Source organism: Danio rerio, chromosome 1 (assembly GCF_049306965.1).
Source record: "Danio rerio strain Tuebingen ecotype United States chromosome 1, GRCz12tu, whole genome shotgun sequence".
Taxonomy (NCBI): Eukaryota; Metazoa; Chordata; class Actinopteri; order Cypriniformes; family Danionidae; genus Danio; species Danio rerio.
This window is the reverse complement of record NC_133176.1, coordinates 55,861,723-55,875,635: the sequence shown is the minus strand read 5'-3', so window position 1 is coordinate 55,875,635 and position 13,913 is coordinate 55,861,723. Positions and strand designations below refer to the sequence as shown.

Below are 13,913 nucleotides of genomic sequence, written 5' to 3'. Positions count from 1 at the left end.
GGGTTTACTCACCTTTTTCAAGTAAAGTAACTAATCTCTTTAAAATCACTGAGTTTAAAAAAGTAATCATTTTATAATCGGTCAAGTAATCGCTTTAAAAGCACTGGGTTTACTCTGCTTCTTAAATAAAGTCAACTAATCTCTTTAAAAGCACTGGGTTTACTCACCTTTTTAAAGTGAAGTCAACTAATCGCTTTAAAAGCACTGGCTTTAACCCACTTTTAAAGTAAAGTCAACTGATCACTTTAAAAGCACTGGGCTTCCTTTTTAAAGTCAAGTAATCAGTTTAAAATCACTATGTTTACTTTGCTTCTTAAGTAAAGTCAACTGATCGCTTTAAAAGCACTGGGCCTACTTTTTAAAAAAAGAAAAGTCAACTAATCTCTATAAAAGCCCTGGCTTTAACCCACTTTCAAAGTAAACAAAAAAAGTCAACTAATTACTTTTAAAGTAAATTCAACTAATAGCTTTAAAAGCAAAGGGTTTCCTCACTTTTATAAAGAAATTCAACTAATCTCTATAAAAGCACTGGCTTTAACCCACTTTTAAGTAAAGTCAAGTAATCACTTTAAAAGCAGTGGATTTACCCACTTTTAAAGTAAAGTCAATTAATCACTTTAAAGGCAACAGGTTTACTAACTTTAAGTAAAGTCAACTAACAACATTAAAACCACTGGATTTACTAGAGTTTTTAAGTAAAGTCAACTAATCCCTTTAAAAAGAATGTGTATCTCATTTCTGTGTTAATCATTTTTAAAACACTGGGTGTACTCACATTCTTAAAGTAAAGTCAACTAATCACATTAAAAGAAATGGGTTTAACTCACCATTTTTTAAATAAATTCAACTAGCTGCATTAAAAGGAATGGGTTTACCCACTTTTTTAAAAGTAAAGTTGATCAAACACTTTAAAAGCAATAGTTTACTAACATCTTTGAGGTAAAATCAAATAGTTTTAAAAGCAACAAGTTTACTCACTTTTTTAAAAATGAAAGTCAACTAATCACTTTAAAAGGGTTTACTCACTTTTAAAGTCAAGAAAGTGCTTTACAACCAAGAGGTTTAATAACTTTTTAAAGTCAACAAATTGCTTTTAAAGCAATGAGTTTATCCACTTTTAAGTCAACTAATCGCTTATAAAACATGTTTATTCATGACAACATTTTTAAAGTTAATAGTTACTTAAAAAACAACAGATTTTATACCTTTTAAAAATAAAGCAAACTAAAGCCAAGCTTTTTCACAGTGTGCCTGATTTGCTAACTATATCCCACAAACTTAAATATTGTGACATTTTATCAGCCATTTAACACAGCTTTAACACATTATATAAAGTACCATAGAAATAAAGGGACTTCACTTGATTTAGCAAGCTCCTGGACCAGTCATCAGGCATGTGAGTCAACCTCAGTTTAGAGTCCTGGTAGTTTTTCATCACTAAAGTGCATGAGGAATCTGCTTTGTGCCAAAAAGTATTATTAGTATATTTAATATGTAAATGGTACCACAGGATGATTCTGTTTTGATTTGTTGTCTCTGGCAGAATGAAGCGTATTGCTCAGGGGTGCAGGAGTCATTCATTCTTGTTAGGCTAAATCCCACACAGCCTGACGTCTGACTAGAAGCATCTGCTCCGCATTGCAGCACATTTTTCAACGAGATGTCACCGTACCAGAGATGCTGGAGAAATTTCTATAGCACTTGATCATGTCAAAGCAGCTTCACAGAGATGAATGGGCAAACAAATGGTCAAGTACAACGCTTCAGCAATATAAAACAGGTTCAGTAAATCAAGAGTTTCTGCAGAAATGTGAAACCACATGAGGATCTCATGAGGAAACAATAATTTTACATAGAAAAGTGGCTCATTTGTACAAATTCATATTTTATATGTACAAAAATGTAAGATTTTTAAGGCTTATCCCCAAGTACCACCCATAATCCTACCTCTCATTGGGGGATGTGCAAATAATACTAAAATGTATGAACGAGATCAAAGAAATGAATACAAATTTCCCACTAGATAAAAGAATAACGAATTGCCATGAGATTGTATTGGAAATGTTGGTTTTCACTTCAAAGTTTGCAATTAAATGGTAGAACAGCTCTGATGACCTCGACTAGGCAATCCAAAGGCAAAAGTGGCAAAAAAAAAAACTAAAATCCATCAAGTAGCCTCTGGTCAAGTGAATGAATTAGAGCTGCGGTTTAGCCAAGCATGATGGGTTGTATAGGAGCCGCCACTGTTCGCCAGAGGCCACGGCCTGCTGTTATTCACCATGTCGGGGAGGGAACTGGGTTCTGTGGTGCTCATAAACCAGCTGTTGCCAACCAACAGGGGACTGAAACACTGTCATGTAGTGTGACTTGGGGACTATTAAACAGGTTGAAGACCAAACAGCAATGTAATTTTTTTCTTTCAAGGCCTTTAAGTTTTATTTACCTCAGAATAACAATTTGGTTTTGGAAACCTTTCTTTGTTTTTGAGGGGTTTTCACATTTTTTAATGCTATAAGACAGTGAAGATTTGACAGGAAAGTGTACGGAGTAAATTAGAAATTAGTAATTAAAACTATTATCCCACATTGCAAAATTTCTCTGGCCCAGATCTGGCCCACACAATCAGCTTTTGCTTGGCCCACATGCCGCAGTGAATTACGGGACATGATTGGACCAAGTCTGGGTTCCATACAAGAGCCAAACATGGACCATATCTGGGCTAAGTCTTAGCCAAGTTAATAACCCATAACTGAGCCTGAACTGGGCCAGATATGTTGATGTGTGAAATTTTCTCTTTACTCAAAAATAATTTTAATGTATTTTAAAAATGGGTCAAGATGGACCAAATTTAAGTGGCCCACATATAAATATTTAACATCTGGGTCAAATACTACATTTGATATCTGGCCCAAGTCTTGTGTGCCACCTTGAAGACGGTGCTACCTCTGCCAAACCAGGGGCATGTTTGGCCCACATGCTGTATGCCAGTGCTGGAAGAATGCCAGCTGTGCCAGCTTCATGCCAAATCTGGGCCAGAATTCTTTGCTACCTGAGATGTTTATACATGCATAAAAATCCTCTCTATGTTAGACAGAAGTTGGGAAAAATATAAAAGAACAAACATTTAAGAAAAGGGCTGATAAAAGCTAATAAAAAACTTCAACTATATATGTAACCCACCAGTCCTACTGCACCCAACCTACGCTGAACTGGGATCCAGCCAGCAAGTTTTCCTTTGTTACACTAAGCTCCCTAAACCCTATTCCCATCCCTGACAAGTAGGGTTGGGCCGATAGACGATGCCATCGTCCATCGCTAATGGCCAATAGACAACACGATGCTGAGCCGGCATCATCGATCCTCCGCACCGCCCCCGTTGCAAACCCGCTCGCAAAAAATACCCTCTTAGGCCCTGTGTACTCTAATACGTCTTAGTATTAAAATGGCATTTTAGTACGAAAATGATCCACATCCACACTGTGTTTTACCTAGCATTTCTAAACAGCCCTCCGTCCACTGAAAATGCACATCACGTGACCACACACACACAGCCACACACTGTCATGCGCTTGTCTGAGCTCCAAAGAGCAGTGCGCGTCAGACAGTTTATCAAGGATGTACCGCTGGATCGCGTCTCACTATAGTTGTTAAACGTGATATTTAATTAATCTTGTCTCTATCTCACGACTCTTCGGTCGTTTGACTCTATCAGGTAACGTGTCACAGCATCAGTACACTGCTTCAGTCTTTCACTTTTACACTTGCACTTAGTAATTTTAGTGAAAACCTCAGATACTGTTGGTTGTGCACCTTTTTAACCAATCAACCTCCCACAGTAAAGGTGATTGACAAGTGGTAATTTGTGTGCAACTTTATTTATTTATTTATGATTTGTTTATGGGTAAAACAAAAACCATGCGGGTCAGGTAGTTGAAACGGTAGGCTACAAATAATTAATTTGTTATGAATTAATTAATTATTCATAAATAATTAATTCACCTCCACCTATGACGACAATGCCATCGTCCATTGCGATGGTTCACATTAGACATCGTACGATGCCTAATTGGTCGACATTGCCCAACCCTACGGACAAGCCCCCAAATGTAACCCACTGGGCCTACGGCACCCAACCCATGCTGAGCAGGTATTAAACCAGCGATTCTATCCATGGGAGTCGGTTGCTCTAACAAAGAGGCTAAAGACCATGGCCTCTAGCGTCTGTGATTATAGCACCTTTAGAGGTCAGAAGAGTGAGGTTTACCTGCATAGCAATTCGCTAGCTGGCTTACGTTACACTCACCCCACTAAACTCCACTCCCATCCCGGACGAGCCCCCAAGTGTAACCCACTGGGCCTACAGTACCCAACCTGTGCTGAGCAGGGATTGAACCAGCGATTATTTGCATGGGAGTCATTTGCTCTAACAAGGAGGTTAAAGACAATGGCCTCTAGCGTCTGTCACTAGAGCACCTTTAGAGATCAGAAGAGTGAGGTTTACCTAAATAGTACTCTGCTAGCTGGCCTCTGTTATATAGACTTATAATGTCAAAAATATGTTTTTGTCCGCATTCAAGTGGCGATAAAAGACATGAAGTCAAAATAAACTGCTTTTTTGTTTAGAAGCAGAGGATTGGTTCTTTTTTTTAAAATATAATATGGTCATTTCATATATTCATAGCAGAAAATATTCTGAGAGTCATCAAATTTAGGTGAAAATGATAAAAAAATGCTGGCAGTGGTTTGCAACTTAAATAAAAATGCTGGCAGGGAGAGTTAATTTTGTTTTGTTGTTTATTTTGTCATTAAAGTTACATTAACCTTCTTTCCCTATAATTAAACGTTGTCGAAACCCAATTAACTAATTTAACATCACTTCTGATCAGACTGAAGAAAACGCATCTTAAAAGCAGGTTTAAATGGGGTTCCTGAGTGTGTGCCTATAACATCACATCAGAGATCTCAGGCTGTAGCTTGAACGTTTGGATTGCATCAAACACTCGCGCCTGCACTTCATCTTCCCCATTTGTTTTTGAAAGGTAAACACTTTATAAACTGGCACCTCCGTTGTTAACGTTAACATTTTCCAGCCATTAATCCATCGGAACCACCATACAACCATCCTTCATGCTCTCAGACAAAAAGGGTCCTCGGCTCACTTTAGCGCGTAACAACCTCAGAAAAGTCATTCACAAATTCTCATTAATTTGCGCATAATTTGACACGGACCTGTTGGAAAAGACAAAGAAACGCCATCCGTCTTTGATCAAGGAACACTTTCATTTGCACCTTGTCTGTAAAAAAGAGACAAGAGTTTTGTATGCTGAAGAAAGACTAGCTTAGTTTAATGAGTAACGGAACGCTGAGGATAATTGCTGATTGACAGTTACACAAAGCGGAGAAAGGTTAGCAATGACGTAACCAGTACCAGCAATACAATGAGCTGAAGTGTCAGAGAACCTGCCCTTTCTATGCCAGTCTCACATGGGTTTCGCTAAGGTTTGTTAAGGTTGAGAACGAAGTGTATAAATGCCTTTCAATCAGTATGAAAGCACAGTGTCTTTCAGGATGGCAGGTGAACATGACCTGTCAAGAAGGTACAGCTAATTTTCGGCTACTCATGTGTTGACTGAACTGACGCAATACAGATTTCATCATCCTATTCAACGGTGTTCACGACTCTGTTCGGCTCTGTTCACATAAAACTTTTGTAAAAATGTTGCATTTATCCTGTCACAAAATGAGTCACGTTGTGTTCTTATTATTTTATTATAAAAGATTGATAACATTTCTTCCAAAAAAATGTCCTTTAGAGCATTTTTTACTTGCTGATGCTGATCAGAATGACAAATGTTTTCCTTTGTACAGGTTTTTATACTAAATACTGATGTCATATTCACTTGGAATACTTTACAAAAAAGGTGGTAAATGTATATGTATTTATTAACATGTGTAAACAATAAACAATACCTTTATTACAGTGTTCATTAATCTTTGTTAACATCAGTTAATGGAAATAAAGTTGTTCATTGTTAGGTTTTTTTTTAACTCAAAGTGCATTAACTAATGTTAGCAAGCACAATTTTGGATTTTAATAATGCATTAGTGCAGGGCCGGAGTGGGACTCCTTTTCAGCCCTGGAGTTTCAAGCCATAGACCGGCCCACTTCAGCTCAAGACTGACTATATTAAATTACGTCATTTCCAATTCAGTTTCTAATGACACGATCACGTCTTTTTCAAGGAAACAGCTGCTTTAGAACTTCAAATGTTTTTCATAAATATGAGAACATTAAAGGGTAGCTAAATCTCCGGAACTGTTCTTTAAAACATCACAATGTCCTTTCCTGCAATATCTGTATATTCTGTGGAAAATTCTTTATAGATATCCAGTCCTTTGTAACGGTGGTCCCACAAAAATAAAAATAAAATATGTACACCTACATAAGTAACCCAAACAGTATTATATGTCTTATTAAATAAATAAATAAATAATAATAATAAAAATTTACTCAGCTGAGGTTTAAACTGGGGTCCACGGTGTCTTAACACAACTTGCTGACCACTGACCCACTGTTATGCTGATAGGTTTGGAAGAAAAAATAAGTATTGAACTGTTATCTACAAAACTCTTTTAACCACAGTATTATTTTCTATTGATGGCTTAATCTTTTTCTCCGCTTTTTACATTTCTGATCAAGTTATGCCAGATTTATTAATGAATCATCTGATTTAAATTAAGCAGGTGTAACATTCGTTAATATTAATTATTCAAATTCTTATTTTCAATAAGGTGCCGCTGTTTGGGGTTGAATGATAGTTACATCATCATTAACCTGCAGGCTGCATTTCTCACGGGGCTGCGAGAAAATAAATAAAAAGAGCGGAGCTGAGGCAAAATAATGAATAAAAGAGTGAGGCTATGGTCAAATCAATAAATAAATGAAAAAAAGTGTGACTGCTGAGAGTGCAAGCAGTTAGGGACACCGGCCCTCCCAGCCAAAAAAACGGACCGGCCCACCGGGAATTCTCCCAGTCCTCCCGATTAGCCAATCCGGGCCTGCAATAGTGGTTTCAAGCAATTTTAATCTACTAGAACTTCTATGTTAAGCTGCTTTGACAATCTACATTGTAAAAGTGCTACAGAAATAAAGATGTATAGAACTGAATTAGTAAATGTTGAACTATGATTAATAAATGCTGTACAAAATCAATCATACTTAATTCATGTTTGTAAATTATTTTAAATCTTACCCATAATTCTTCTAGTATAAAACATTGTATTTGTGTCCAAATTTTATGTATGAAAACATAAAACAAAAATACAAAAAAGTGTATGTTTTATATAATATATTATATTTTAGAGTAGTTTAGAGATTATTATAAAAAGTAAGAATTATTCATAAATCCTAAATGTAAAAGAAAATCCTCTTTTTAGATTAGAATTTACATTTTTAATCTAATATATTGCAATTAAGATTTATTTGATTTCATGAGTTTCATGCTAATGGTCTAAACCAGGGGTGGGCAAACTCTTTCCTGGAGGGCCGGTGTCCTGCACATTTAGCTCCAACTCTAATCAAACACACCTGCTTATAGATTTCTAGTGATCCTGAAGACACAGATTAGCATGTTCAGGTGTGTTTGATTACTGTTGGAGCTAAACTATGCAGGACATCGGCCCTCCAGGACCGAGTTTGCCCATCCCAAATGGAATCAATAATTTATGCTAAGCTAAGCTAAAAGTGCTCTCGCCAGACCTAGAAATCGACTGAATGGAATCAAAATAGGTATATTTCAGCTGTTATTGTTTTTTATAAAATTATTACACTTTCTTCTTACTTTTATTCCAGATATTTATATACAGGAGAGAAAGTTGACCAGAGAGTGCAATAATTTTCCAGTTTAAAGCTTGACTCTGCTGTGGTTACATCGTTTTCTATGAGACTGATGAAAAATTAAAAGTTGCTAATGAGCTAGATGCTAATGGTCTAATCCGATTCAATTATTTATGCTAAGCTAGGCTAATAGTGCTTCCGCCAGACCCGGAGATGAGCTGAATGGATTCAAAAAAGGTCTATCTCAACTGTTTTTGTTTAGCAGAAAATAACTAGTTTACTTTCTTCTTTCATTTTATTTCTTACATTTATATACAGAAGAGAAAGTTGACCAGAGTTTTGATGATTTTTTATTTTAAAGCTTGACTATTCTGTAGTTGGAAAATGAAAAGTTGCTAATAGTGGTGAGCCAAAGAACAGTGAAGTCATACGTTTGCAAATCTCAGGACTGAATCTACTCTATGTACTTACTGCCACCTGTATTGAAGAATCTCACGGTTTTGTTTTATCAGTTTGAGATTTTTTCCACAGATTAAGGTCATGTCTGGTTTATCTGAGCTTTTCGCTCACGTGGAACGGTCATGGGTCCCTCTAGGACAATTTTGTTGTACCAAAACGGTTCGTATTAATGATTGTGATCTCTGTGTGTAATCCAGGACTTGTTTTTGATGCAGAGATTAGGGAATCGTTTCGAATAGGACTGCAGGATTACGCTGGATTAAAGCACTTTTCTTTACACAGAGTCACTTTTCTGAGCCCATTGATTCTTTTGAAGAATGAACGTGATAAGAACGTGATAATTGGCTGGAGGTTGGATTGTACCAGTTTTTTTTACCTGGCAAAGTAAAAGGTAATAGGAATATCTTTTTTAAATGATGGGGAAATTGATATCTTGTTCGCAAAGGAACTCAAATTCAGGAAAAAAAATCCTACATTATTTCAGTCCATTATGCCCTGTTTTTTTAACCATTTTCATAGGGTAAAATTATTGTACTGTTTATTTATAATTACATTCATTAATATGAATCACTGTTTTGAATGAACTGTTATTGGTATATTTTTTGAAATGATTTATTTTTTTATTTAATTTAAGAATTAGCTCCTATTTTAGTTTTAGCACTTCAATATATTTTATTTTTATTAATTTGGCGTGGAGATATTTTTCACTTTTAAACTTGCCTTTTTAATCTAGTAGATTCAATTTAGGTTTATTTAATTTCATGATTAAGAAAAAAAATACAAGTTTTAAAAAGTGGCAGAGAAAGTTGATATTACTATAATTTTTTATTGAAAATCTGAATTAGATTTTATTAGATATTACATGCTTTCTGTTTTCAACTGAAGTTATTATTAATTTAATAATTCATTTGTATTTTAGTTTTGGCACTTCAATAAACTTTATTTCATTTATTTACGTTTTTTACATTTGTAAACTTGCCTTTATAATCTTGCATATCGTGTTGCAGATTTATCTGATTTCATGATTAAGACAAACTATATATTTATTATGATGTGTTCACATCAGACGCGACACAAGGGAATAAATCAGGCTATTTGCATGCAAATATCGTATGACATTAGTGTTTTAAATTCGCTGTATTCAAGTCAAATTCACTTCACAATAGAAGTGGATTCACGTCATGTAATTGTTTCCTGCAATTGCAACTTAATTACAATTACACCTTAATTGTTTTTGTTCAATCCACTTAAATTTGGTAAAAACAAAACAAAACAAATGTTAACTTAATTTCTTCATGTTGTCCCAACACAAATCGGTTGTGTGGAACCCAGCATTTTTTTGTGTATGTAGTCTCAAACACATATTTTTGACTAAACCATGCATCAAATTTTAAAATTAGTACATCCTCTTACCTTCCTCTTAGCACGTAGCTGTCCAACATAATTGTCCGACGAGTCTCCAGGAATCTCTCCTCCCCAAAGTGTAACCCCGACTATAGTGTAGGTGATGCCCATCACCACTAGGGGCAGCATGTAGACCAGCACCGTCACTATGATGTGATACCTGCACAGGTGTGAAGCCAACAAAAACAAGTTGTAAAAAAAAGTGCCCCAAAAAATGATAACGCCAAGTAGCTAATGCTTAGGGTTGGATATTTAGACAATCAATTAGGATGGCGAGTCTGTTTACTCTTCTCACACACCATTTGGTCACTGGTAAACAGGTAATGTGTTTGGTTTTCGGCGTTTCTCGCCTCACTGCCAGATGGCACTTAGTGTAAAGAAAGATAGCAGAAAATGTAAAGCCAGAAAGAGCAATACCAATATTTGAGTGGAAGTACATGCTGTTCATAAATCACAATCAAGCAGAAGAAACGCCAATCAAGCATTGAGAAATTCATCAGAGAAAAACCTCGCATCTGGCTTCTGAATCCTCAGCGAAATCCACCTTATTAGTGATTGATTTGGGGCTTTTTGCAGGGGAATAAATGTCTTACATGAATGAATCCTCAGCCGGTCTTGGCCAGGCGACGTAGCAAATGGTTCTGCGAGGCATGGTTCTCGTGGTGGAGTAGAAACACAGCGGGAAAGCCAAAATCACTGCCAGTGCCCAAATACAGACAATCACCACTTTAGTAGCCGTGGCTGACAGACGAGGCTTCAGAGGATGTATTATGGCCATGTACCTGCAAAAATGGTGAGATGTTAAGTTAGACTTTGAGCGACAGGTATTTTAAAGAATGCACAGAAAAGATGTCTTATAAAGACCAAACTTTAATAATTGCATTTTCCCCTTCATAGATAAGACGTTCTCATATGCTGTTTACACTTTGAGCTATTTACAGTGCACAATATTTGAACATGAAAATGTAGTTTCGTTTTTTTAACACCCTGAACTCATTATTATTCCCATTCAAAAGGGTTAAGTTGCATTAATAGAGTATTGCCGGCTGTTTTACAGATCTAAGATATTTTTCCATCCACCTATTTTAGGATTATCACATAAAAAATGTGCAAGATGAGCATACATTTTGAAAATACACATAAAAAACATAAGTGAGTAGGATAAACTTTGTAATTGATAAGAAAAAATGTGCATAAACTATATGGAAACACTTTCCCCTTAAAATTACACCATAATTTACTCACACTCCTGGCACATCCATGCTATAATAATGATGTTGTAATATTGGCCATATTTCAAACTTTTAAAATCTGTCATAAAACTAACTCAAATGCCACAAGAATCATATATTTCACAAATAAACACACACACACACACACACACATATATATATCAGGAGTTTAAACTGATATGGCTTTAAAATGCATGTAGATTCTTAGTTTGTTGCTGTCGAAGAGACTGAGACACAAGCCGTAAAGGCCCACTCTTTTCCCCTCATTTGCATTTAAAGAGACAGAAAAAAACAGTGATTTGCTTCACCCAAAAATTAACATGATGTTTTAAAACATGATCTGTAGGGCTTTAACTTTTCAAACACAACGTTCTAGGAATACTCAAGTGTTATATAAAAACAAGAAATGTTTACAGATCACATAGAGTTTTTGCTCTAAGGCACCTAAAATGAATGCTTATGTTTAATAATGTTAAAATAATTTTTCTTTATAGAATTATGTAACGACAGAATAATTAAATCTATGATGCAATACGTTATCAGTATATCATTCATTTTTATTCGTTTTAACCATTAGCATGAAAATGCACAATTATTTGCAGCTGCAGATTACTGAACAACCACTGGTGTCACTAATAATATGCACTATCACTGGCCAATTAATTAGGAACACCTTACTAGAAACAGGTTGGACCCCCTTTTGCCTTCGGCACTGCCGTAATCCTTCATGGCAGAGATTCAACAAGGTACTGGGAAAGTCCTCAGAGATTTTGCTCCATGTTGACATGATAGCATCACGCAGTTGCTGCAGATTTGTCGGCTGTACATTTATGATGCCAATCTCCCGTTCCACCACATCCCAAAGATGCTCTATTGGATTGAGCTCTGGTGACTGTGGAGGCCATTTGAGTACAGTGAACTCATTGTCATGTTTAAGAAACCAGTCTGAGATGATTCGTGTTTTATGACATGGCAAGTTATCCTGCTGGAAGTAGCCATCAGAAGAGGGGTACACTGTGGTCATAAAGGGATGGACATGGTCAGCAACAATACTCAGGTAGGCTGGGGCATTGACACGATGCTCAATTGGTACTAATGGACCCAAAGTGTGCCAAGAAAATCGTTTTGAGGCAGCAGATCGTCTTGACCATGTCTACATGCCTAAATGCATTGAGTTGGCTGAATAGAAATTTGAGTTAACTAGCAGTTGGACAGGTGTACCTAATAAAGTGGCCGGTGAGTGTATAACCCATGTAAAATAGATAACAGATCATAACAAATATTAAGCCTGATTCATATTGTTTAATTTTATCTTAATGATCTCTGAAGAACTTTAGAGCATTCTCAGAATGAAGTACTTCTAATATACAATAGTTTATTGGAAAATGTTTCTGTTGCATTTTTTTGTCTGATTTCTAGTTCAAATATCTAAAAATTCTTAAATCAAGAAACATTATTTAGACAAGTAAAAAGCACTGTTTTGTTTTCAGAAATATGTCAAAATTATAGGGGTTAAGCAAACAAAATAATCTGCCAATGGGGTAAGCAAAATAGTCTTGTTTTTGCTTTAAAATATGACCCTTTATCTTACTTAATCACATCATTTTTACGTAATCACTTAATTATTTCTGAGAACAAGACAATATTCGTTATTTGTCTGGAAAATACATCTACATTTAAGAATCTTTAGATATCTGGACTAGAAACAAGACAAAAGAAAGCATTTTTTGCAGTGTATAGGAAGCATTTCAAACACCAATATTGGATTCTCCTACGTTTGTATGGTGTTAAATGAATGCTAATACGATTACAACAATTTAGTCCGTAAGACTCTGCGTCCTGTATGCTTCCTCAAATCAAAGTGTAACAAATGTGAGCGATTAATTTGAATAATCTGAGGTGTAACCTTTTGCTAATGGGAATGAATAGGTGAGCTAGCATATGTACATGAACACTTGCGCATGTGAAAGATTAGGAAGCAATGTTCTCCGGCTCCTGCACAGTCACAGACTGAGCTTGTAATCTTTTAATGAAGGAAAAGCCCCCCAATGCTCTGGATCCTGCTGATCTGTATCAAAGATCTCAGCTCATTAGATGCATTTATTTCCAACGGGATGTTATGAACTTTGCCTGTGTAATTCTGAAAATGGACAGGTTAACAGAATGAAGATAAAGAGATGTTTTGATGTTGCCATATATCGCTGCAGCTCACCTACAGGAAATGAAAGTTGCTCTTTTTCATTGCAGCTAAATGACAGAGGGATCAAATGGATGACGCTCGATTTATGAGCTCCCCCCGAGGAGGCTATGGATGGACATGCAGGAGGAAGGAAGTCTATGCTGGTGGTCCTTAAAAATCTGTTCCTCTCTATGTGCTTTTCAAGCCCAGCTGGTCAATTTTTCATTCATCACTAGATCAACAGGGTTCCCACACCTTCTGAACAATGAATTCTCATGACATTTTAAATCTTTAATGACACTTTATATAATTTCCTATTAAAAGAAAAATAAGTTGGCATTATAGTTCTGAATATTCAGCAGCAAAGATTTAACATACAGTCAAGCCTGAAATTATTCATAACCCTGGCAAATTCTGACCTAAAATTTTTGTTTGAATGTAAATAAAAACTGAAAAATATAATTTATTTCACAATGATGCTCTTGTACATCGTCTTAATATCTTATGGGAGAAGCCTGTGTCATTTTAGGTAAAAAAGAACTTGCTGGTCGAATAAAAGTTTATACTTTAACCTCCCAAGGTACTTTTTTTTACATGCATTTTTTTTATTTCTCTTTGCTATTTGGGCTTATTGGAACCTAATTAGAATAAAAACCTAAGTATCATCTTTTGATATGATTTACTTTTAGAAAAGAATTATGTCCATCCATATATGTTGACTCGTGGTCCGAATTTACATAAAACACTTTTTCCTGTTTTGTAATGCTCATTTAACATAGAAATTTGTTTAACATGCTTATCA

At 35.7% G+C, this 13,913-nt stretch overlaps 1 protein-coding gene across 40 annotated transcripts in view; it reads right to left on the bottom strand.

The window, feature by feature from the left end:
* Window positions 1-13,913, bottom strand: part of tacr3l (tachykinin receptor 3-like) — a 62,711-nt gene that overhangs the window by 23,142 nt on the left and 25,656 nt on the right. For all 40 annotated transcript variants that reach the window (XM_073945605.1, XM_073945608.1, XM_073945790.1 and 37 more), the window contains 2 exons: window positions 10,294-10,482; window positions 9,710-9,860 (listed from right to left, as the gene is read on the bottom strand). In XM_073945605.1, the coding sequence (XP_073801706.1) occupies window positions 9,710-9,860; window positions 10,294-10,482 (340 nt within the window). The remainder of the gene's footprint in view (window positions 1-9,709; window positions 9,861-10,293; window positions 10,483-13,913) is intronic.